General features: G+C 47.7%; 1 protein-coding gene across 3 annotated transcripts in view; it reads right to left on the bottom strand.

Moving 5' to 3' along the window:
• Positions 1-26661, bottom strand: part of LOC146808464 (transient receptor potential cation channel subfamily M member 2-like) — a 1747278-nt gene that overhangs the window by 1079993 nt on the left and 640624 nt on the right. For all 3 annotated transcript variants that reach the window (XM_085623572.1, XM_085623571.1, XM_085623573.1), the window contains exon 9: positions 20000-20191. In XM_085623572.1, coding sequence (XP_085479698.1) covers positions 20000-20191 — 192 coding nt within the window. The remainder of the gene's footprint in view (positions 1-19999; positions 20192-26661) is intronic.

The raw sequence follows: 26661 nt of genomic DNA, 5'->3' as shown, positions 1-26661 counted from the left end.
CAATTGCCACTGCTATCATTAGTATCTCCACCACAAACGCAAGAACTTGTTTTAAGTTCTTCGCCCCGAGACAAACATGTGACACCACTGCATCAAGGTCAACCATCAAATTATAGATACCAATCGAACACAGGGGCAAAGGTAGCAGGCACCAAACCTCCAGCTGCTTCTGGGGGAGTGCCTGGCACCTGGGGGTGCTCCCCAGCAAAAAAAAGCTGCCAGGGCAGTATCCAGAGGAGCCCGATTAAAGGAGACAAGCCCCAAGAAATGGCCGATGCTCCATCACAAATTGCTGACAGAGTGGAAGACTGGGCCTTCAACAAAACCAAGGCCAAGAGCAAAGACAGCACAGACAACAAGAGAAGGGGCACAAATCCGCGCCATCATCTCAAGATGCATCCCTAAAAGATACAGTGGACAGGGCAGCAGCCAGAGGACTTTGCCTGCAGAACACAAATCGCAAAAAATTGTTATTCCACCATCCCAACTTGACGCTAGAGCTGAAAACTGGCCCACCGAACAATTCAAGGCCAAGCGGGAATTCGGGGCAGAACTAAGGAGAGAAGAGGAACAAACTAGTGAATTTAATTTCAACCCCTCAACTAGCATGTCGATCAGAAGTTACAGCACGCCTATTAAGTTAATAGGTCAAACGAATAAAACACTGTTCCCAACATCACATCCGCATGCTTATGCTCAAGGTAGCGTGCCTATCCAACACGGAGGAACATGTGCAGGGTCACAGGACCAAAGCCAGAAAGAAGAGGGCAGGGGGATTGTGTCCTACCTAAACACACTAGAATGGGAAGACATGCTCACAACTTATAACTCAGATCAGAGACCGCACACTCACCAAGACACAGCACAAGAGTCCCCCCGGATTCCAACTTGGCAGGACATAACATCAATAAGAGCACTTACAAGAGAGAGCTCAGAAAAGAACAATACACTGGCACTTGGTCTTCTCTTCTAAACACAATCCAACTAGCTGTCGAAGCATTGCAATATCAATCAGAAAAGATGGAGATACAACTAAAACTTTTGAACACGCTGGCAGTTTTTACTGCAGGTATTGACTAAAAACTGAGAAACCTGAATGGCCTGATAACAAGAGCACAAACACACACCTATCTTAGTTGTAATTGCATCCAAGTTGTTGACAAATTATCCACACTGCCACCAATGCTAATTGATCTTATAAGCGATATCAAATACTTAACAGCAGAAAATGCAATAAAAGACCTGGGCACCGCAAACAGCACAGAGGGAACAACCAACAGGATAAAACTCGGAAATGTGCAAAAAAACAACCCTGAGGTACACACTGAGAAGATAGAAGGGTCTGGAGACGGAGAACTCCAAAAACTCAATGCCAAACAACGTCAACAAAAAAGGAAAGGGCGCAATCAAAAGTCACAAACAAATACAACAAATATTTTCTCAGGCCCTAAGAATAAACATGAAACCAACTATAGAGATGCAGGGCAAACACACCAGGCACAATTGCCCCCACCCAGTTCCGAACAACAGCATACTGCAAGCAGGATAAGTATAGAACCTGGAGAAACAAAGGGACAAGGACCGCCACTAAGGGACAAAACAGAACAAAAAGAAGAACAAAACCAAGAAAAAAGAATGATGCATCAGTCTTTAAAAACTACTAGCGGCAAGAACAAACAGTCAAGAAACAGCCAGGAGCAAAGGGAAGAAATAAGTCACTCATTCAACGAACTTGCACTCGCAGAGCAGGCACGCGGACAGACGGGTAATTTAGCGGCAATAAGCTCGCTCGAAAGCAAGCAAAAAACCATCAACTTTAACTTAAACATAGGGGCCAAAAGAGAAATGTATGGATCATTAACTTGGACAAATCAAGAATCATCTTCTAGAGAGACAGAAACGACTATCACATCAGCCACAATCAGTCCTAGGTGGAAGCCACTGGAAAAAAGGGTAACGGGCAGGGGGCAAGAATCAAAGCAAACTCCTCCAAACCACATAACATTACATTTAAATACAAAGAACCCCATGGCAGAAGGAGCAAGTATCAAACCGGAAACAGCTCGAAAAACCAAACAATGAAACCACGGCTGTAATACATCGACAACCTGGGTTACAACAAACATCAGAAAGCAGACAGAAGGAAACAGAGGTCTTTGTCTTCTATCCTCAATACACCTCAAATTGACAACAGGACTTGTCAAATCGAAGCATAAGCTCAAAAGATCTACTTTCTGTAGAATTCTTACCCGCTGTTAATACCCAAAGCTCAGAGGCAACAAAGACAACTTGGTCCTCAAGCAAAATTGTAGATTCAATTTTAGCTGAGCTGGAGTTATTCAAAAATTGGGGCATCAATATCGCCCCCTTTCAAAAACCAGCCTACCCTCTCCCTTTTCTGAGCATGGCAAGCTCAGTAATAAAAAAACCATCAGGCACACTCAAACAGTGTACTCAGAGGTGCACAGGGAAGATCACTAAAAAGGAGCACCAGCAGTCAATGGGATTGACCAAATCAATGGTCAAAGGCAGTCACTCATCTAAACCAAGGCCCAACAAGGGAAGCATTGTCTCGCACGATTACTATACGCTCCAAGGATGACTGACGCTACCCACCAGATAGAGATTACAGCAGGGCAAAGGAACCAGCACTAGGCCTATGCTCGTGGAATGTTAATGGCCTAGCCACAAAAATTGAAGATCCGGAGTTTCTGAACTATGTCACCCTCTGATATAATAACGCTGCAAGAAACTTGGCTCAAGGAACCACAGCACATCGAGGGTTATACATGCTTTGCCTCACCAGCTACCAGGACCAACAGGTTTGGCCATCACTCGGGAGGATTGGCTACCTATGTCTCCACAACAACAATAGCCTCACCAACCCTCATGGATTCAACGTCAAGTGCAATACTAGCAGTCAAAATTAGTATTGCCCATGATGGAAAAGAAATGGAGGTCTGTATAATCAACTCGTATGTACATCCAAACAGCAAAGCGAAAGATTCAACCAAAATTACCAACCAACTGGCCGAGTACGCTACTACGATGGAAAATCCACTATTCATCCGGACAGGGGACCTAAGCCAGTATCTCATTGGCTCTACAGAGGGGGAGGAGGTACTGGCTTTAACTAGAATCTATAACATACCTACACAAAGTGTCCCACTAGACAGGATAAAAAAATGCTGCATTAGTCGCTTCCTTGAAGACTTAGAACATCAAACCCTTCGTGCATTAAACGGAAGATTTCCGGCAGACTCTCCTCCAATCAATTCTTTTTATTCCACGACAACAAGCACCATACTGGACTACACCTTCGCAAGTCTTGAGCTGTTCCCATATAGTCTCTGGTTCAGAATTGGGGACATAGGAGATAGTGATCATCGCCCCCAGGAATTTCATGTAACAGCAACTGCGCCGAGCCTAATCAGGCCAGATACATCCATGGGGATGGTCCACACATGGAGTCAAAAAAGGATCAAATGCACGACAGACACTTCCAACCTCCAGTCTGAAGTTGCAATACAACTCTTCAATATGCAAGCCTCGACTACAGATGGCCATATTACTTACTGGGGTCATTTTATCACCACACTGCTAAAAAAAGCTTGCAGTCACTCCCCCCACCAAAGACAACTTTCGGAAAGAGGGCAGTAACAACAACTTAAAGAAAGAGCAGAGAGTACAGTTAAAAAAACTGAAAAGATCAATAAATTTAACTCTGCGCAAGCTGAGAAGATCCCCAGGAAACACTAGCGGACGAGCATCTCTGAAACATCAAAGGGTAGCGCTCAAAAGATTAAAATGGATCAAGAGATGGTGAGAACGAAATCTGGGCAAAACTCTTATAAGACAAACAGTAACAACAGTGCCCGCTTCTGGAAAACAGTTAACGGGATTATGCGTCCACAACTCAAAGGCATAGGATCTCACATCTCCGAAGCGATTTGAATAAAATATCTCTCCTGCCACTTCAACGACGATATAGAAAACGCAGGAGTCCAAATGGTCACCAGCTTCCAGAGAGACAACTGGAAACAAGCGCTTCAGAGAATTGGGAGCAGGTCTATCCAGACACAAATCAATCCTTTGAGGGCATCGAGGCACCAGCTGTCAGACTTAATTAAAAAACAGATAATCAAAGGCAGGAAAGAAGGTGCCCCGGGACCGAATGGCATTCCACCTGCCCTCTATAAAGCAAAGAGCAATGAGTGGGCGGATATCCTGCAACCCTTATTCCTGGAAATTAGGCTGATAAACAAAATTCCAGAATCCTGGAGGGTCTCTACAATAGTCCCAATCCACAAAAAAGGAGACAAGGCTGGCCCAAACAACTACCGCCTAGTAGCTCTTATTGACAACGAAGCTAAATATTTTGCAGGCATCATACTAGAAGAGCTAACACTTTGGGCTGAGACAAACCAGGTAATATCGCTGAACCAGACCAGCTTTTGTAAAACGACTGGGACATCAACAAATATCCTCGCAATCTCACTAATAATTGACGCAGCAAAAACATCCAAGATTGCTCTACATTTGTGTTACATCGACTTTAGCGCTGCCTTTGACAATGTAGAAAGAGGTACACTGTGGGGGAAACTGGAGCTATGGGGCATTCCACAGACCACTCTAAATATGCTGATGCTCTTACACACGGGTGCAGGTGAAACTAGGCAGTGGTACTCACCTGTCCACAAAAGTACCCACTACAAAAGGATTGAAACAGGGATGTGTGCTTGCACCAACCTTGTTCAACCTTTTCATGGAGGACCTCCCAAAAGTGCTTGACGCCTGCAACTCCCACTCACCAAGGGTAGGTGGGAAAACTTTAACCAATCTAATGTATGCAGATGACATAGTGCTGCTCAGCCACACTTACATTGGCCTTCAACGACTACTGACTGAAATGCAGAAATATGCTACAGAAAACAACCTAAAAATAAATCTTAGCAAAACACGGAAAATGGCAATAAATAATAAAAAGAAATCACAGAAGATCTGGTTCCTCGGCGGTACAAAAATTGACCTAGCTTTTGAGTATAAATATCTGGGAGTCACATTCGATAAAGAGGGGTCCTTTGTGCGTCAGAAACAGGAAATAAGAAGGAGAGGCTTATTGATCGCCATGATGATGAAAAACCTGGCAAATCAACTGATGGGCCCGACTTTGACCCCGTTACTGAAGGTAGTTCAGGCCAAACTGCTCACCTCGATCACCTATAGTAGTGAGGCAATGCGGGGAAGAGAAGCTAAAGACCTGGATAGTTTGCAGGTTAAAGCCTATAGAACCATGTTCTCCCTCCTGCCTTACACATCACCGGCTCAAATAAGGCTGGAGTTTGGCCTGCAAAAACAAGTTCTAGCCAGGTACGGGGCATACATCTGCTGGCACAAGATAAGAAGCGCCACTTAAACACGCTAAATTATCTGTTGTGACGCGACATAGAACACAGGGATTTCTCTGAGGCGAGAAACCATCTTTGGCTAGCCTTGAAAGCCACTAAACTTTTTGATCTTTGGGATGCACAATTTGGTCACCCCAACTTCAAAAAATTAGTTTGGAAAAATGTAAAATCACTCCTTACTGGAGAACAAGGCGATTTTCTCAAAAAGAGCTCACGCATGGATGACTCAACTTCTACATAGTACTAACTCCACAAACATACTTCAATCAGGGCTATCCCAAAGCCTTAAAATTGAACTTCTTAAAGTACAGACTGGGGATCCTTACTTACACTGGGCACCTACCACCATGCCTTCACGTAATCTGCCTATGTGAAGAGCTGCATCAAGCCCGGCAACAGTTCCTCAAAGATCAACTCAAACAGAAAGGCATCCGCACCAGAAGGCAAGCGGTGCTGGCCTGCCTAAACCCGTCAAATACTAAACCAAACTGCAGATTTCTACATTTCTGATGGTGATCGAATGGAGAATGCCAAAAATAATGGAAAATGCTCTACTAAATCTACCGACTCAAGCTGACCAGTATATGGGCAAAAAGACTCCGCGGTACCTAGAGCAAGCGAAAACCGAGATAATCATTTTCCAGCAGCGAGTGTATAAATGCTTGTCTCTAATCAGCTCCATTGAACTACCACTATTAAATTGTTATGAATTTCTCACTCTTCGATTTTTTATTGGTTTTAAACAAGAATGTTTTAAGAATTTTGGAATATTTTATTGCAATGGTTTTAATTAACTATGCAAAATAAAAATAAACAAACTTAAACTGTATCAGGCCTCACACTGGGCGACGGTATTAAGGCGTACAACCGGCTCTGTTCCAGGGCTCACGCTGAGTGAGAATACTAAAGCGTACAATCAGCTCTGCACCAGGCTTCACGCAAAGTGACAGTACTAAAGCATACAACCAGCTCTGAAGCAGGCTTCACTTTGAGTGACAGTGTTGAAGCGCACAACCAACTCTATAAAAGGCTTCACACCTAGTGACAGTTCTAATGCGCATAACCAGCTCTCTACCATGCCTCACGCTGAGTGACAGTACTAAAGCGTACAGCCAGCTCTGTACTAGGACTCACACTGAGTGAAAGTACTAAAGCGCAAAATCGACTCTGTACCAGGTCTCACCATGAGTGTCAGTACTAAAGCTTACAAACGGCTATGTACCAGCCTCAAGCTGAGGGTCAGTACTATAGCGTACAATCATCTCTGTAATAGGCCTCTCGCTGAGTGACAGTACTAAAGTGTACAACCAGGTCTGTAACAGGTTATAAGCTGAGTGGCAGTATTGAAGCACACAGTACCATTCACAATCAGAGTGGCAGTACTAAAGCGTGCAACCAGCTCTGTATTAGGCCTCAAGATGAGAGGCAGTAATAAAGCGAACCACCAACTCTCTACTAGGCCTTACGCTGAGGGACAGTACTAAAGAGTACAACAGGCTCTGTACCAGGCCCCATGCTGAGTAACAGTACTAAAGCGTCTGCCGGCTCTGTACCAGCCTCAAGCTGAGTGACCGTACTAAAGCTTACAACCAGCGCTGTACCAGGCCTCCCGCCGAGCAACAGTACTAATTTGTAAAGCCAGCTCTGTATGGAGCCTCAAGCTGAGTGACAGTACTAAAGCGTACAACCAGCTCTGTACCAGCCTCGAGCTGAGTGACAGTACTAAATCTCACAACCAGCTCAATACCAGGCCCCACAGTGAGTGACAGTACTAAAGCGTACACTGGCTCTGTACCAGGCTCAAGTTGAGTGATAGTACTAAAGCCTAGAACCAGCTCTGCACCAGGTCTCCCGCCGAGTAACAGTAATAAAGCGTAAAACCGGCTCTGTACCAGCTTTGAGCTGGGTAAAAGTAGTAAAGCATACAACCGGTTCTGTTCCAGGCCTCATGCTGAGTGACAGTACTTAAGCATACAACTAGCTATGTACCAGACCTCACGCTGAATGACGGTATTCAAGTTGACAAATGGCTCTGTACTAGGCCTCACGCTGAGTGACCGTACTAAAGCGTACAATCTGCTCTGTACAAGGCTTCATGCAGAGTAACAGTACTAAAGCGTAGAACCAGCGCTGTTGCAGGCCTCACTTTGAGTGACAGTACTGAAGAGCCCAACCAACTCTATAACACACCTCACACCTTGTGACAGTACTAAAGTGTATAACCAGCACTCTACCATGCCTCACGCTGAGCGATGTTATTAAAGCGTTCAACCGGCTCTGTCCCAGGCCTCACGCTGAGTGACAGTACGAAGTGTACAATCAGCTCTGCACCTGGCTTCACACAGGGTGACAGTACTAAAGCATACAACCAGCTCTGAAGCAGGCTTCACTTTGAGTGACAGTGTTGAAGCGCACATCGAACTCTATAAAAGGCCTCACACCTAGTGACAGTACTAATGTGTATAACCATCTCCCTACCATGCCTCAAGCTGAGTGATTTAATTAAAGCACATAACCAGCTCCGGACCAGACAGTGCTTAAGCCCACAACCAACTCTGTATCAGGCCTCACACTAAGTGACAGTACTAAAGCATAAAACTGTCTCTGTACCAGGCATGACCATGAGAGCCAGTACTAAAGCGTACAACTGGCTAAGTACCAGGTATCACGTTTAGTGACAGTACTGAAGCGCACAACCAGCTCTTAAACAGGACTCAAGCTGAATGACAGTACTAAAGCATACAACAGACTCCGTACTAGGCCTCACGCTGAGAGACAGTAATAAAACGTACAGCCAACTTTGGACTCAGCCTCATGCTGAGGGACAGTAGTAAAGCATACAACCCGCTCTGTTTTAGGCATCAAAATGAGTGACAGTACTAAAGCGTACAACCAGCTCAGTACTAGGTCTCATGCGGAGGGACAGTGCTAAGTGTACAACCGGATCAGGTTTAGGCCTCAAGCTGAGTGACAGTGCTAAAGCTCACAATTGGCTCTGTTCCAGCCTCAAGCTGAAAAAGGCGCACAACGGTCTCTGTACCGGACCTTCTGCTGAGTGACAGCACTAAAGTGTACAACCAGCTCTGAAACAGGCCGAACTCTGAGGGACAGTAGTAAAGCGTACAATCACCTCTGTCCCAGGCCTCCCGCTGAGTGACAGAACTAAAGTATATAACCAGATCTGGAACAGGGCTCAAGCTGAGTGACAATACTAAAGCGTGCAACCAGCTCTGTACCAGCCTCAAGAGAAGTGACAGTACTAAAGTGTACAACCAGATCCGTACCAGGCCTCAAGCTGAGTGACAGTACTAAAGCTTACAACTGGCTCTGTTCCAGCATCAAGCTGAAAAAGGCGCACGACTGTCTCTGTATCAGGCCTCCTGCAGAGTGACAGCACTAAAGTGCACAACCAGATCTGAAACAGGCCTAACTTTGAGTGACAGTAGTAAAGCGTACAATCATCTCTGTAGCAGGCCCCCCACTGAGTGACAGTACTAAAGTGTACAACCAGATCCGTACAAGGCATTAAGCTGAGTGACAGTACTAAAGCTTACAACCAGGTCTGTACGAGGCCTCAAGCGGAGAGACAATATTAAAGCATACAACCGGCTCTGTACCAGCCTCCAGCTGAGTGATAGTACTAAAGTGTACAAGCATCTCTGTACTACGGCTCCCGATCCGAGACTGTAAAAAAGTGTACAACCCAACTCTCTACTAGGCCTCATGCTGAGGGCCAGTACTAAGGCATACAACAATCTCTGTACCAGGCCTCAAACTGAGTGACAGTACTAAAGAGTACAACCGGCTCTGTTCCAGGCTCCAAGCTGACTGACAGTACTAAAGCGTACAAAAGGGCTCTGTACCGGCCACCAGTTGAGTGACAGTACTAATGCATACAACCAGCTCTGTACCAGCCTCAAGCTGAGTGACAGTACCAAAGTATTCAACTGGTTCTGTAGAAGGCCTCCCGCCGAGTGACAGTACTAAAGCGTAAAACCAGCTCTGTACCAAGCCTCACGCATTGCTGAGTGACTGAACTAAATCATTCAACCAGCACCATACCGGGCATCACGCTGAGTGACATTACTAAAGCGTATATAACCAACTCTGTATTAGGACTCACGATGAGAGAGTGCTAAAACGTTTAACCAACTATGTGCTAGACGTTACATTGAGTGAAAGTGCTAAAGCATAAAACCGGCTCTGTACCAAGCTTCACCATGAGTGTCAATACTAAAGCGTACAACCAGCTATGTACCAGGCCTCACAATGAGAGACAGTACTAAGGCGTACAATCAGCTGTGTACCAGGCCTCAAGCAAAGTGATTGTACTAAAGCATACAACCAGATCTGTACTATGCCTCCTGATGAGACAGTAATAAAGTGAACAACTGGCTCATTATTAGGCCTCAAGCTGAGTGACAGTACTAAATAGTACTATCAGCTCTGTACCAGGCCTCACGTGGAGCGACAGTTCTAACATCTACAACCAGCCTCAAGCTGAGTGACAGTACTAAAGTATTCAACAGGTTCTGTAGAAGGCCTCCCGCCGAGTGACAGTACTAAAGCATAAAACCATCTCTGTACCAGGCCTCATACTGAGTGACTGAACTAAATCGTATAACCAGCACCATACCAGGCATCACACTGAGTGACAATACTAAATCGTATAACCAGCTCTGTACTAGGACTCACGATGAGAGACCGTGCTAAAACGTACAACCAACTCTGTGCTAGACCTTACACTGAGTGACAGTGCTAAAGCGTAAAACCTGCTCTGTACCAGGCCTCACCATGAAAAAAGAAAGACCTGGCAGTGGAATCTTCTAATTAACAGCACCTAACCTGTTTTTACACTCCTTAAGTAATGTCCCTTCTATACTAGTTGGGATCTGTGTGCACACTGAGTAGTACCTACTGTCACAGTACTTGTTCCAACAGGAACTTAACAATTCAAAACAAAAGCACAGGTGCACCACTCCGAAAAAACTTTAGCAAAAAGGACAATTTTAAAGCCCAAATCTAATTAAGAGAGTTCTTGAATGTATTTTCTTTCTCTTTTATGGGTTCATTTTCATTTCACGTAGATGAAACAGCGTTCAACACAGAACAGCCAACCATTGTAGGACTTCTTCAGGGAAATAGAAATAGGTGGAGTCAAAATCTCTCCATAAAGTTTATTTTGGTTCTGGGATTCCCTTAAGGAGAGCGGTTCTCCGTCCAATAAAATATTGTGTCAGGTAGTAGCTCCGTTTATATAGAGGTAACGATCATTCAATAAGTAGACAAAGCACGTCTCACTTTAATAATGTCCAGCTCCGCCCATATGTATAGTATACAGCCTCAGTGTGAATCCTACGCGAAGTTGTCTTTCAAATTGTCACACCATGGCCTAATGGGAAGACGAGTGACACCCCCTGATAGGGGATAGACCCGGTGTAATAAATAAAACCGCGACACCTATAATGTATCTGGACCGAGCAGACGCCCCATTGCGAACACCATAATAATTGCAACCCAATGAGGCAGGAAAACGACAGCCAAAGTAGAGCTGTGGCAATTGACACGGGCTCTGCGGGACGTGACAGCAGCGCGGACGGGCGCTACTACCGGACACAATATTTTATTGGACGGGGAACAGGCCTCACCAGGAGTTTCAATAATAAAGCGTACAACCAGCTATGTACCAGGCCTCCCACTGAGTGACAGTACTAAAGCGTACAATCAGCTGTGTACCAGGCCTCAAGCTGAGTGACAGCATTAAAGCGTACATACAGCTGTGAAACAGGCCACACGCTAAGTGACTGAACTAAAGCACACAACCAGCTCTATACCATGCCTCAAGCAGAGTGATTGTACTAAAGCGTACAACCTGATCTGTACCATGCCTCTCGATGAGACAGTAATAAAGTGTACAACTGGCTCAGTATTAAGCCTCAAGCTGAGTGACAGTACAAAAGAGTACAATCAGCTCTGTACCAGGCCTCGCGTTGAGCGACAGTTCTAACATGTAAAAACAGCTCTGTACCAGCCTCAAGCTGAGTGACAGTACTAAAGTATTCAACTGGTTCTGTAGAAGGCCTCCCGCTGAGTGACAGTACTAAAGCGTAAAACCAGCTCTGTACCAAGCCTCATGCACTGCTGAGTGACTGAACTAAATCGTTCAACCAGCACCATACCGGGCATCACTCTGAGTGACAGTACTAAACCATACAACCATTTCAGTACCAGGCCTCATGCTGAGTGAATGTACTAAAGTGTACAACCAGCTGTATACCAGGCCTACACTCTGAGTGACAGTACTAAAGCGTATAACCAGGACTGTACCAGGCCTACAGCTGAGTGACAGTATTAAAGTATACAACCAGCTCTGTACAAGGCCTCCTGATGAGTCAGTAATAAAGCGTACAACCAACTCTGTACCAGGCCTCAAGCTGTGAGACAGTAATAAAGAGTACAACTGGCTCTGTGCCAGACCTAAATCTGAGTGACAGTAGTAAAGCGTACAATCATCTCTGTACCAGGCCTCCCACTGAGTGACAGTACTAAAGCTTACAGCCGGCTCTGTACTATGCCTTCCGATCAGAGACTGTAAAAAAGTGTACAACCAACTCTCTACTAGCCTTCATGCTGAGGGCCAGTAATAAAGTATACAACCGGCTCTGTACCAGGGCTCAAACTGAGTGACAGTACTAAAGTATTCAACTGGTTCTGTAGAAGGTCTCCCGCCGAGTGACAGTACTAAAGCATAAAACCAGCTCTGTACCAAGCCTCATGCATTGCTGAGTGACTGAACTAAATATACCGGGCATCACGCTGAGTGACATTACTAAAGGAGTAGTTTCTTACCTGTAACTCCAGTTCTGTAGTAGGGGTATCTCTGTTATAGTCATAATCTATGAATAATCCCCACCCATGTGCGGGGACCCCGGAGCAATCAAAAATATCTCTCAAGCTGTCCCGCATTTGCAAACCTGCAAAGACACTTAAGAGACAGACAAAATAATACAACCTAATCACAACAAGGCTGCACTGGCCAGCACTTCCTCTGAAGTGAACACAAAAGCCAAAATAAAGTTGAAATGTCATTTTTATTCACATTTGACATGTTCCTTTATTATCACACACTCCCTTCACCAAAATCCCTTTAAACAATAGAGAGTAAGGGGTGGACAGACAAGCCCTATAGGCTGTCATTATGTGTCTGCTAAAGGGATACCGTGCCTTTAAGAAACTCTCCAGAGACCCCCGGTATCCCAGGATGCACAGCCAACACAAGTTACTTTCAGTTCTTTTTGAAGGTGTCTAACAACAGGCCTGATACTGTCAGGTTACTCCACCGGGGAGGAGGGAGGGTCGCTTATGACTATAACAGAGATACCCCTACTACAGAACTGGAGTTACAGGTAAGAAACTACTCCTTCTGTAGTAGGGGATCTCTGTGTATAGTCATAATCTATGAATAGAATGGCAAGCCCATCCCAACCAACAAGAAGCGGTGGAGTAAGACCAACCACCAACAAATCACTGTGCAAACAAATTCCTCAGCGAAGCCTGTCCAACCTGCGCATCTGCCCTAGCATCAGAATCCAGGCAGTAATGCTTTGTAAACGTATGGACTGACTTCCAGGTGGCAGCCTTACAAATGTCCGCAATGGGAACATTCCTAAGCAAAGCGGTAGTAGCCGCCTTGCCTCTAGTCGAATGTGCCGTAGGCTTACCCCCTAATGTTTTATTAGCTTTTTGGTAACAAAGCTGAATACAGGAAACAATCCATCTGGAAATGGACTGCTTTGAGGTAGCTAAACCAGTTCTTACCGAACCATAATTAACAAACAGTTGATCCGACCTGCGGATATCTTTTGTCTTATCCAGGTAGAATTTCAACACCCTACGTACATCAAGAGAATGCAGAGACCTCTCCGCCGGAGAGGAAGGATGCTGAAAAAACGTAGGCAAAGTTATCATCTGATTCACATGGAAATCTGATATTACCTTAGGCAAAAATTTAGGATGGGTACGCATCACTACTTTAGAAGCATGGAAAACAGTATACGGCTCTTGACAACACAGAGCCTGAATCTCACTCACCCTCCTGGCCGATGTAATGGCCACAAGGAAGGCAGCCTTCCAAGACAACTGCTGCAACGAAGCCTTATGGATAGGCTCAAAAGGCTCCCTCATCAATCTAGATAACACCACATTCAATTCCCATGGTGGAGAAGGTCTTCTAACAGGGGGAAACACCTTACGCAAACCCTCCAAAAAATCCTTAATCACAGGGATTTGAAAAAATGAGGTTTGAGAAGGGCCCTTCCTATACGCAGTCAGAGCTGCGAGATGAACCTTAATAGACTGAAAATTAAGCCCAGACTGAGCCAACTGCAGCAGATAAGGCAAAATAACATCTTCTTTACAGGACGTAGGGTCAAAGTCCTTTGCCTTGCACCATAAGCAGAATCTCTTCCACTTATAGGCGTAGGAAGTCCTCGTAGACGGTCTCTTAGCCTCTTTCAAGATCTCCATACAGTCCTGAGGCAGGTTCAAGTGTCCATACTGTACTAGCTCAGGAGCCATGCTGCCAAACTCAAGGACGAGAGATTGGGGTGAACCATCTGTCCTCCGAACTTCGTGAGAAGGTCCGGCCGACACGGCAGGCGTCGGTGTGGCAGAACAGACCGGTGAAGAAGGTCGGTGAACCACCATTGCCTCGGCCACTCCGGAGCAATCAGGATCATTCTGGCTCTGGATTGCGACAGCTTGATCAGCACCGCCGGGATCAGGGGAATGGGTGGAAAGGCGTAGAGAAAGCTGTTGGACCAGCTGATCCATAGGGCATTCCCCAGCGTCCCTGGTTGGTAGTACCTGGACGCGAAGTCGCGGCATTTGCTGTTTTCTGCCGTAGCGAACAGATCTATATCCGGAGTGCCCCACTCTGCGAAGACGTCTCTTAGCAAGTCGTCGTTTAGCACCCACTCGTGGTTCTCTTGAACGAGCCTGCTGAGCGCGTCTGCTTGGGCATTCTGCACTCCCGGCAGATGGGTCGCCGTGATCGTCAGGTTCCTGGCCACCAGCCAGTTCCAGATCGCCTGTGCCTCCCGAGACAGGGTGCGTGAACGTGAGCCCCCTGCTTGTTGAGGTAATACATGGTCGTAGTATTGTCCGTCTGAACCAGCAGGGAGTTCGTCCTGAAGGAGGGATGGAACGCCTTCAAGGCCAAGTGTACCGCTCTGAGTTCCAAAAAGTTGATATGGTAAGTCGTCTCCATCTGCGACCATATCCCCTGAATCTGAAGAGGGCCCGAATGCGCTCCCCAGCCCTGGAGAGACGCATCGGTCACTATGGTCTGGACCGGAATATCCTTGTGAAAAGGAGTCCCCTTGCAGACATTCTCTGGGGCACACCACCATTTCAGAGACTGCCGAGCGAGTTGAGACAGCTGGACCTTGTCCTCCCAACGCCCCCGCCTCTGGTCCCATTGATCCTCCAGACATTCCTGTAGGGGCCTCATATGCAGACGTGCATTGGGGGTGAGAAAGATGCAAGAAGCCATCGACCCCAGTAAGGAAGACACCGTCCTCACCGTAGGAGAGCGGGCTGAGATGAGATGCCGCGCCTTCCCACGGATCGATAAGCGTCTCTCCTCCGAAGGACACACGCTTGCGGTCAAGGTAGTGACTGAGGCCCCCAAGTACTGGAGACACTGTGCAGGGATCGGCACTGACTTCGACATGTTGATGTGCAGGCCCAGGCGATGCAGCAAGGCAGCTGTCCTGTTGAAATGGCACAGGGCCTCCTTCAAAGTCCTTTTCCTTTTCTTCCAAGTCCAGTAGTAACCACTGCAGGCCAGTCCCAGAAACAGCACACAAGCACAAAGACAGTCCTCTCCTACAGATTCCTTCAGTTACACGGACAGAGGTTCTTCTTGTTGTCCAGGAGCAATACAAATTGTAGGGGTTCCAGCACAGATATTTATACCCCAAAAGTCTTTGTTCTCAGAAGCTACAAGTAACTGAACCCAGCCAGAACCAGTTCTGCCCAGTCCTGGAGCACTTTGTTAACCAGGCTGCATCCTTCCTTTCAGAGTGCAGGGCAGAGACATCAAACGCATCACAGGAGGTGGAGTCAGCATTGTGGAGGGAAGGCACAGCCCTATTCAGGTCCCAGGTGCATCTCCTCCCACCCATCTAGATGCAGATCTCTCTATTCAGCACTGGGACACCTCACCCTGTCTCCTGGAATTCCCCAGCCCTGTCACTCCAGAACCAGACAGTCAATACACATAAAAGCAGAGCACACTGGAAGGCTTAGGCAAGAAAATACCTACTTTCTAAAAGTGGAATTTTCAAACACAGAATATAAAAATAAACTTCACTAAAAGATGTATTTTAATATTCTGAGCTCAGGCATACTAAATTCGTTTTTCTACCATGTTCTTTGGGTCAGTTAGGACTATAGAGGGTAATAGTCAAACTGCCCATTCTGGCCTATGGAGTACAGGTAGCCTTACATTAGTGAAAAACGAAATTGGGTATAATTCACTACCAGGACATGCTACACACATCAGGGCATGTCCTTCCTTACACATACAATGCACCCTACCATAGGGGTGACTCACATGATGCCAAGGGAAGGTTCAGGGGCTGGGAAGTGGGTGCACTTCACAGCCAGATGGCAGTTCAGGACTGCACACAGACTCTGCAGTGGCAGGTCTGAGACACTTTACAAGCTGCTTCTGTGGGTGGCGCAAACCAGCGCTGCAGGCCCACCAGCAGCATTTGGTCTACCAGCCCTGGGCACACACGGGCCACACTACTAGGGACTAACAGGCAAACCAAATAAGCCAATCATGGATATACCAATTCACGGTCATATTTACAAAGGGAGACCATATGCACTTTAGCACTGATCAGCAGTGGTAAAGTGCCCAGAGTCATAAAGCCCTCCATGCTCCCAGGACCAATCTTCCAGAGCCTGACAGCAACCTACAGCTGCTGCCGACCACAGCCACGATTCTGCCCTCCTGCTGCTGGCCAAGCCCGAACAGGGGAAGGAAGGACAATAGGTTTCCAGTCACAAGGAGGTGTGACCACTTCACAGACTGAATTTAGTGTATTGGACTGGGTGAGGGCACTTGCCAGCGCCACCAGACTGCTTTGAAGGGCACATTTGGTGCCTTCCTTGCATACTCTGGTTTGAGCCAGTTCAGGGAGCCCCTTGTTCCCTCACTGGCACGAAACTGGACAAAGGACATGGAAGTAAACTCCCCTCTGTGCAGCCCCTCCTATGGGAGAGAACCCCTCAATCTTTCCCACCCTCCCTCTAGGGTACTTAAGGGCGTATCTGAGGGTAGCTCACTAGATCAGTCGTTGGACAAGATTAAGATCAAGATCCATTTAGCTTCGACCATTCGGGCACTCTGGACTTCACTGGACTATGTTTGGGAACGGAGACCTCAACAAGAAGGCTCCTGCTGCTCCTGGTCTCGCTGTTCCACCAGTCATCTGTAACATTCATGCCTGTGCTTCATCCAGAATCATCTCCAGGCCTCTGGGCATCAAGGACATCTGAGAAAGTCTCCCTTGAACTGAAGGAGTCACTCTCCTGCATCTGCAGGACCTGCAACCTCACTGACTGGCCTGCCACTCCTTGGCTACTACGGATCCCGAAAGGCTCAGCAACACAGGTGGTGGTTCTGCAACTCCAACTAGACCTGATCTGTCTTTCTAGCAAGTCTGAAGTCAGCATCTCTTGTTGGAACAGCTGGTACTGAAAACCCGTGCACCTCGTTGACTTGCAGTTGCCAAGGCTTGGTGACTCTTCTCCAGAGATCTTCGGGCTCCAAGTAGCACCTGCCTCCAGCAACTCCTTCTCCCAAGATCACCATCCTCACTGCATCCTCTGCACCGTGGGCCTGCATCCTTGGTGAGCTGCTCGAGATCCTCTGCGACTCCTGTGCCGCTGGATCGTGGGTCCGTCCGAGTGTCTTTGTCTCCAGTGGGTTCCCCTGCTTGCTCGGGGCCTGCACCTTTTGTCATCTGCCATGTTGTTGCCGCCGCCAAGGCTTGTTGGTGCTCCTGCTGGACACTGACCCACTGGTTCTCGACATTCGACATGGTGCGGCTCGTACACAGCTCCTGTTTGTCTACAACTTTGGCTGGTAACTGCAGAGACAAGGTCACTGTCAACTTCCCTGCATCAGCAAACATTGTATGCGCTCATCTTCTGTGCCTCCTGGTCACTCCTGAGTGGCAGAGACTCAGTCCCCTCTGCTTGCAGGTGCTTCTCTACTTGAATATGCCCTTGGATTCCACCGGACTCTTCCAGTCTCTTTGCCAGCAGAATTTTTATTGAAGTCCTCCATTGTGGTCTAAGGCAGTTTCCGACGTCACTTCGTACTTATGCACTCGGTTCCCCTTGTGCAGGTAAGCTGGTCTAGGTATCCACGGATGGGGTGGCTCTCAAACCATCCATCTTCCTCGAGGTACCTTCCAAGTCCTCTGTTTCCTTTTTCCAAAAAACTGCAACCGCGACTTCCCCATTCACTTACCTTGAGCACACGGTCGTGTATTCACTCTGCATACGGCCTCAGTGGGGTTCCTGGGTACATCTCAGGTGGTTCGTTGGGTCCCCAGCACTTCTAAGTCTTCTGCGACCATTCTCGACTTCGGTCGCGGATCACATTCCACTATTTTAGTATATGATTTGGTCTCCCCTTGGAGATCACTTATCGTGCTGCTTACCTATCTTGTTACCAAAGTATTTTGTGTATTGTGTTTATATTTCCGGGTAGGAGATTTTGCAATGTGTTAGTGAGTGTTTGTAATAATATACATATTTTTATAACAACACTGTGTGGTTCTTTTTCACTTAACCTACACTGTTTGATTAGGACTGGTGAAACCAGCTGCTTTACACTCCTTCTAGACTAAGCATGAAGGTTGTTCTCCACAGCTACCACTTAGAGAGCTATCTAAGGTTGTCTAAAACCACTAAAATCACCGGAAGGGTAGTCTGGGTATGTGCAGGGTGCTACACTTACATAAGTGAGCACCATATACTAAGTCAGTCTCCTATACTGATTGACTGAACTAAAGAGCACATTCAGCTTTGTACCTGACGTCATGCTGAGGGACAGTTCTAAAGCGTACAACCACCTCTGTACCAGGCCTCACGCTGACTTGCAGAAGTAATAGAAGCTATGTGGGGATAGACGTGGAATATCCAGAAATATACGCTGAAGGCCCAAGGTCCATCAAACCTAAGTGTATCATGAAAACTCGTACCTAACATACCGCTGTGGGTCATGAAATTCCCAGACGACAGAGTCCGGTCTGCATTACTCTTGTCAATCTGTTTTTTACCTAAAATTGAAACTTGCCTCCAACTGGTTCTCACATCAGAGATACACAGTTTTTATCATCTCATTTGAAGACTCTATAAATATCTACCTCATTGAATCTAGGAGACATTTGACCATCATTGATAGGGGTGGGCGGAATTTGCGAAATTAACTTTCGCAAATTATCGCGAAAATGTTTAAAATTATCGCAAACAAGCGGAAATATCGCGAAGATGCGGAAGTTTTTTTCCCGCATGTTCGCGAGATTTTCTGCATGGTTGCGGGTCGCCAAATTACCCATGTGGTTGCTTGCGGGCGCGGCCATCTTGTTTTGAGTTGTCTCGCGGTGCATGATCGCGAGAAGACGTGATCGCGCGACGCATGACGTCACTGCGGGCGCGAACTGTCGCGAGACAGCGTAAATGGCTAAAAACAATACAACATCTCATGGAGAACGCGACCGGATCAAGAAAACTTGTCGGCGAACGCAGGGATTCAGGTAAGGCGATCGCGCGCGAGAATGTATTATTTTACAGCGCGAGCAAGAAACAAATTATCACCAAGCTGCGGAAACCGGAAATTTTGACATTTTCGCACTCTCCGCGGAACGTGAAAATGTCAAATTATCGCAATTTCCGCGAACGGAACGAAATTTTCGCCCAGGCCTAATCATTGATTCCACCTCTTAGTTGCTCCTCTGTATTTGGATTTGTTTCCATATGCACCACCCTCATTCGGATCTAGGATCCGTAATTTAGCAATTCAAGTGGCCAACTTTTCCTGACGAAGGCACCCTGTTGTGCCAAAACGCGCGCAGAAGAATTTGTCAACCAAATGTGCCATATTTCTTGCATCTATTTAAGTTTATTGTTTATGTATTGTTATCTTCTCATTTAGAAGACTTTGCACTATTGACAGTATGACTGGAAGTATGTATGGCTGACACGACAGTTTTTGTAGGAATGTCATAATGTTTTAATATAAAATTGTTACTTAATAAAATTTATTTTTGTATATTTTTACATTATTGCCGCTTGTTTTGGGTTCTCCATGACAGTACACTTTATCAATTCTTGTTCTTGTTTGGTTACCTTAACTCTTTACAATCAGAAGTAATAGAAGCATCATCTCTGGCTATGGTGTCATTTTGAGTGATAGAACTAAGCTGCACTATCAGCCTCTTGCATGGCCGTACTTGGAGTGATAGACCTAATGTCCATCCAGCACTAGAGAAGGATGGGGGGCTCACCTTTTCAGCGCATGCATCAATCTTCTTTTTCTCAAATCTTTCCGAAAAAAGACTGCAAATCTTCTCCCGGATCACGGGAATGGTGATTTGTGAAGGGTTCATATCAGCCATCTGAGCTATTAGGTCAGCAACAAGTCCCGAGCCCTCCACGAGCACACATGGCGTTTTGTTGGTCAAGGAGCTGTGAATTACCTGAAATAAAGCAAAATATGGCTTTTAGGGAGTGAGAACGTGCACACGCTCCAAGAAACACACACGGTTTCAGCACTTACTCTACCCTGAAGCCTATTATTACCAAACAGCAGAGGGGGGGGCCCCATTTCCTCACACATCCCAGTCCTTCCATGGTATTGTGGCACCAGTGCCTGGCTGCACCCGTCCCTTCCTACAGTCCCTGCTCTTCCAGGCTATGACCAGCCTTCTCTTCCCATTCCTATCTAGAAACATCTACAGCAAGATCAACCCACAGAGAATGAGTCAGGTGAACTGCAGAACCCACCAGGGCTCTGTGGGGTTACAACAGCCAACACTCTCCACTCACACAGCAGAACATGACCCTCCTCCTACAACTGCATGGACCACAGGGTGACGTGCATCAGCTGAGATCAGGGTAATGTGCAGCAAGTAGTACAAAATGAAGAGCAGCAAGGGAGAAGAGGGTGCAGTGCAGCAGGGGAGCACAGGGTGCAGTGCTGCAGGGGGGTGCAGGGCAGCATGGGAGCACAGGGTGCAGGGGAGCACAGAGTGCAGTGCAGCAGGGGTAACCAGGCTGAAGTGTAGCAGAGGAGCACAGTGTACAGTGCAGCAGGGGTAACCAGGTTGAAGTGTAGCAGAGGAGCACAGTGTACAGTGCAGCAGAGGAGCATAGGGTGAGGTGCAGCAGGGGAGCCCAGGGTGCAAGGCAGCAGGGGAGCCCAGGGTGCAAGGCAGCAGGGGAGCCCAGGGTGCAAGGCAGCAGGGGAGCCCAGGGTGCAAGGCAGCAGGGGAGCCCAGGGTGCAAGGCAGCAGGGGAGCCCAGGGTGCAAGGCAGCAGGGGAGCCCAGGGTGCAAGGCAGCAGGGGAGCCCAGGGTGCAAGGCAGCAGGGGAGCCCAGGGTGCAAGGCAGCAGGGGAGCCCAGGGTGCAAGGCAGCAGGGGAGCCCAGGGTGCAAGGCAGCAGGGGAGCCCAGGGTGCAAGGCAGCAGGGGAGCCCAGGGTGCAAGGCAGCAGGGGAGCCCAGGGTGCAAGGCAGCAGGGGAGCCCAGGGTGCAAGGCAGCAGGGGAGCCCAGGGTGCAAGGCAGCAGGGGAGCCCAGGGTGCAAGGCAGCAGGGGAGCCCAGGGTGCAAGGCAGCAGGGGAGCCCAGGGTGCAAGGCAGCAGGGGAGCCCAGGGTGCAAGGCTGCAGGGGAGCCCAGGGTGCAAGGCTGCAGGGGAGCCCAGGGTGCAAGGCTGCAGGGGAGCCCAGGGTGCAAGGCTGCAGGGGAGCCCAGGGTGCAGTGCTGCAGGGGAGCACACAGGTGCAATGCAGCAGGGGAGCACACAGGTGCAATGCAGCAGGGGAGCACACAGGTGCAATGCAGCAGGGGAGCACACAGGTGCAATGCAGCAGGGGAGCACACAGGGGCAATGCAGCAGGGGAGCACACAGGGGCAATGCAGCAGGGGAGCACACAGGTGCAATGCAGCAGGGGAGCACACAGGTGCAATGCAGCAGGGGAGCACACAGGTGCAATGCAGCAGGGGAGCACACAGGTGCACTGCAGCAGGGGAAACCAGGATGCAGTGCAGCAGGGGAACCCAGGCTGAAGTGTAGCAGGGGAGCACAGGGTACAGTGCAGCAGAGGAGCATAGGGAAAGGTACAGCAGTGAGAACAGGGTACAGTGCAGCAGGGGAGCCCAGGGTGCAGTGCAGCAGGGGAGCACAGGAGGATGTGCAGCAAGAAATATTAAAATATGAAGTGCTACAGGGGAGCACAGGGTGCAGTGCTGCAGGGTAGCACTTGGTGTGGTGCTGCAGGGGAGCCATGGTGCAGGGCAGCATGGGAGCCCAGGATGCAGTGCAGCAGGGGAGCACAGGTTGCAGTGTAGAAGGGGAGCACAGGCTGAAGTGTAGCAGGGGGGCACAGTGAGCAATGGAGCAGTGCAGCCCAGGGTGCAGCACAGAAGGAGAGATTAGGGTGAAGGGCAGCAGGAGAGCCCAAGGTGAAGTGTAGCAGCGGAGCGCAGGGTGCAGTGCTGCAGGGAGCATAGGATCATGTGCAGAAAGGGGCACACAATGAAGTGCAGCAGTGTAGCCTTGGGTGCAGTGCAGGAGGAGAGCACATACTTAAGTGCAGCTCAAGATGCACTGCAACAGTGCAGCCCAGGCTGCAGTGCAGCAGGAGAGCCCCGGTGAAGTGCAGTAGTGGAGTGCAGCAGTGCAGCCCAAGATGCAGTGCAGCTCGCAGTGCTGCTGAGCACAGGATACTGTATAGCAAAGGGGTACACAACGAAGTGCAGCTGGCGAGCTCAGAGTGCAGTTCAGCAGGGGATCCCTTGATCATATACAGTAAGCGCTATAAAATGAAGTGCAGCAGGGGAGCTCAGAGTGCAGTGCAGCAGCAAAGCACAGGCTCATGTGAAGCAAGAGGTACAAAAGGAAGTGCAGCAGGAGAGTTCAGAGTTCTGTGCAACAGGGAAGCACAGGATCATGTGCAGCAAGCTGTACAAAATGAAGTGCAGCAGGGGAGCACATGGTCATGTGCAGCAAGAGGTACAACATGAAGTGCAGTAGGGGGGCACAGGATACAGTATGGTAGCATAGGATAATGTCCAGCAAGAGGTAGACACCTGAGTACAGCAGGGGAACACAGTGTGACATGCAGCAGGGAACAAGGATGACTTGCAGCAAGGAGAACAGGATGAAATCAAGCAATGGAACACAGCGTGATGTACAGCAGGGGAGCACAGGGTGCAGTCAGGGAGCACAGGATCACGTGCAGCAAGAGGTACAAATGAGTGTAGCAGGAGAGCTCAGTGTGCAGTGCAGCAGGGGAGCACAGGATCATGTGCAGCAAGTCCTACAAGATGACGTGCTGCTGGGGAGCACAGGGTGTAGTCAGGGAGCACAGGATCATGAGCAGCAAGAGGTACAAATGGAAGTGACGTGCACCAGTGAAAGAGGATGACTTGCAGCAGGGAGAACAAGATGAAATGAAGCAGCAGGGGAGCACAGGGTGATGTACAGCAGGAGAACACAGGGTGATGTGCAGCAAGGAAGCACAGTTTTGTGCATCAGAAGAGCATAGGGTGATGTGCAGTAAAAGGCACATGGTAAAACACAACAGGGGCCAGAGCATGATGTGCTCACAAGGACCATGAGGTATTGTGCCCTAGTGATGCAAAAAGCACCATTGTGTGATGTGCCTGAGAGGAGCACACAGTGATGTACAGATCAGTGCACTGTAACGTGGTTCCTGGTAATATGCAGGAAGGGCGCAGGCTGGTGCATAGAGGGTGAATATGGTCATACTGAAATATCCTATTTCTTATTTTTGGTTAGCATTTTGATATGCTGGGATTGCAAACCATATCCCTATAACGGTAAAGGCAACCCTTTAGATCCCAAAATGCCACGTTCCACGGTTAAACTTGCTATGGGTTACAAAACAGCTACTGAAAAAATACAAACACCATTCTTATCTATGACGATTTGACATGTTTTGCTGCTGTAAAACATTGAGTTTTTGAAGTCTTACATTATGCACAAAGGGCCAGATGTACGACCGTTTTGTGCGTTCACAAATGGGAAATCGGCCCGTTGTGACTGCAAAATAGGTCTGCTGTAGGTACAAACCCTATTTTGCGAGTCAGTGACTTATTACTGACTCGCAAAATGTTTTTTTAGTTCGCAATTAGGAAGGGACGTGCCAAGGGCGCCCCTTCCTATTAGCGAGTCACACTTCAATGTACGATTGTTTTGTGGCCGCAAACCATCCGCAGTTTACCACCCATTCCAAATAGGTGGCAAGCAACTCACAAATGGGAAGGGGTCCCCAGGAAACCCCTTCAGCTTGTGACTTTCCCACGGACCACTGCCTACTCTTGAATTAAAAAAAATGTTTTTTCTTTTTTAAATGCAGCCTTATAGGGAAAAGGGCTGCATCTTTTAGGGAAATGGGCTGCATTTTATTAAAAAACTGCTTTATTTGAACAGTAATCACAGACATGGTGGTCTGCTGACCCCAGCAGGCCACCATCCCTGGGAGTGCTAGCCATTTTCAATGGGGTCGCAAATTGAACCTGCCTCATGGATATTAAAGAGGCAGGCAATTTGCAGCCCCATTAGGAATCACAAACAGTGTCTGAGACACTGTTGTAAATTCCATTTTGCAAATCACAAAATGATGCAATTTGCGAGTCGCAAAATGGAAGGGTCCTAGATCTGGCCCAACGTGTGTCTGTTAAACATATTCACACATTTGTATTTACCGTGCTCCTCTGAGGCATATTCCCTCCAACACAAAGGGCCCTATACAATGGGATATGAGAAAGATTAGCAAGGTTCACTGAATCAACCTGGATGCATTGCCAGGCTCAAATAATTTCTGTAAAGATCACAGTGCTTTCCCATTTGGGTCAAACCCATAAAAAAAGCAAAAGTTGTTTCAGTGAAGAAAGACACATTCACAAGAAATCTTTTGTTCGCAAAGCCACCAATTCCCTTTTCTTCTTTAACCCCCTCACTAAAAACTCCCTCCATTAGGTTTTGCCATATTTGATTGCAGGTTCATTACATCCAAAAAGTCACACCTAAAAAATTCTTCTTGTACTATAAGACTAGGCAAATCGCATGTATGACTAGGCAGCTACCAGGATGGACCCGGCCCACTTCTGGGACACAGTCTCACTTCAGGACCCGCTGTAAACCTTCAATAGTAGTCCCCCTACTCTTCTGAGTTACTTTCTCACTTCAGGACAGGTGGTAATCCTGGTAAGTAGTCATCCCACTCTTTGCAGCCACATTCTCCCTTTGAAAACGTAGTAATCCTGGCTAGTAGTCATCCTACTCTTTTGATCCACATTATCCCTTAAGGACTCGTGGTAATCCTGGTTAGTAATCCTCCTACACTTCGGAGCCACATTCTACCTTCAGGACATGTGATAATCCTGATTGGTAATCCTTCTACTATTCTGAATCACATTTTTACTTTGTTACTCATAGTAATCCTGGCTAGTAGTCCTCCTAGTCTTCTGGGCCACATTATTCCTCCAGGAATGGTGATAATCCTGGCTAGTAGTCCTCGTACTCTTCTGAGCTGCATTATTCCTCCAGGAATGGTGATAATCCTGGCTAGTAGTCCTCGTACTCTTCTGAGCCGCATTTTCACTTTGTTAGTCCTAGTAATCCTGGCTAGTAGTCCTCCTATCCTTCTGAACCATATTCTCCCATCAGGTCACATGGTAATCATGGTTAGTAGTCCTTGTGGGAGCCTGGCTTGGTATATGGTGCACACTTATCTAAGTGTACCACCCTGCACCTATCCAGGCAACCCTTATAGTGATTCTATTGGTTTTAGACAACCTTAGAAAGCTCTCTAAGTGGTAGCTGGGGAGAGCAGCCTTTAGGCTTAGTCTAGGAGGAGCGTGAAGCAGCTTGTTTCACCAGTACTAGTTAAACAGTGTAGGTTAAGTGAAAAAGAACCACACAGTGTAGTTATAATAAATACATAAAATATAAACACTCACTAACATATTGCAATATCTCCTACCCAGAGATATAAACACAATACACACAGTACTTTGGCAACAAGACAGGTAAGAAGCACGATAACAAAGTGGTCTCCAGGGTGAGACCAAACCATGTAATAAAATAGTGGAATGCGACCCACGACCGACGCCGAGAATGGACCCCGAAGACTTAGAAGTGCTGGTGACCCAAAGATTCACCCGAAGTACGTACCCAGGAACCCCAGGCAGGACTTGTGCAGAATGAATACAAGACTGCGTGCTCAAGGTAAGTCAATGAGAAGTCATGGTTGCAGTTTAAGAAAAAGGACCCTTTACAGAGGACTTGGAAGACACCCCGTGGGAGATGCATGGTTCAAAAGTCAACCCATCCGTGGATACCCAGGAGAGCAGGTAACCTGCAGGAGGGTAGCCAGGTGCATAGGTACGAAGTGACGCTGGAAACCGCTGTAGACCACAATGGAAGACATCAATCAAAATGCTGCTGGCGAAGAGGCTGGAAGAATCTGGTGGAATCCAAGGGTGGATTCAAGAAGAGAAGTACCTGCAAGCAGAGGGGACAGAGTCTATGCCACTCAGGAGTAACCAGGAGGCATGGAGGACGAGTGCCCACTGATGTCAGCTGAGGAAGGGAAGTTGACTGTAACCTTGTATCTGCAGCTGAGAGGATCAGGCAACGCTGTGGACAACCAAGAGTTGTGTACGAGCTGTCCCACATTGGATGTCAAGAACCAGGGGGCCGATGTCCGGAGTGAGGACCAAAAAGCCTTGGCAGTGGCAACAACGTGGCAGAAGACAAAAAGGTGTAGGGTCGGGACCATCAAGTTCCAGGGACTCACTACGAACAGGTAAGTCAGAGCAGGCCTGAGCAAGTAGGAGAGCTTACTTGAGGCAACGAAGACCCTCGGACGGACCCACAGGGCAGATGCACAGGAGTCGCAGAGGACCTCGAGCAACT

Source organism: Triturus cristatus, chromosome 8, assembly GCF_964204655.1.
Source record: "Triturus cristatus chromosome 8, aTriCri1.1, whole genome shotgun sequence".
Taxonomy (NCBI): domain Eukaryota; kingdom Metazoa; phylum Chordata; class Amphibia; order Caudata; family Salamandridae; genus Triturus; species Triturus cristatus.
This window is presented reverse-complemented; position numbering and strand designations above follow the sequence as displayed.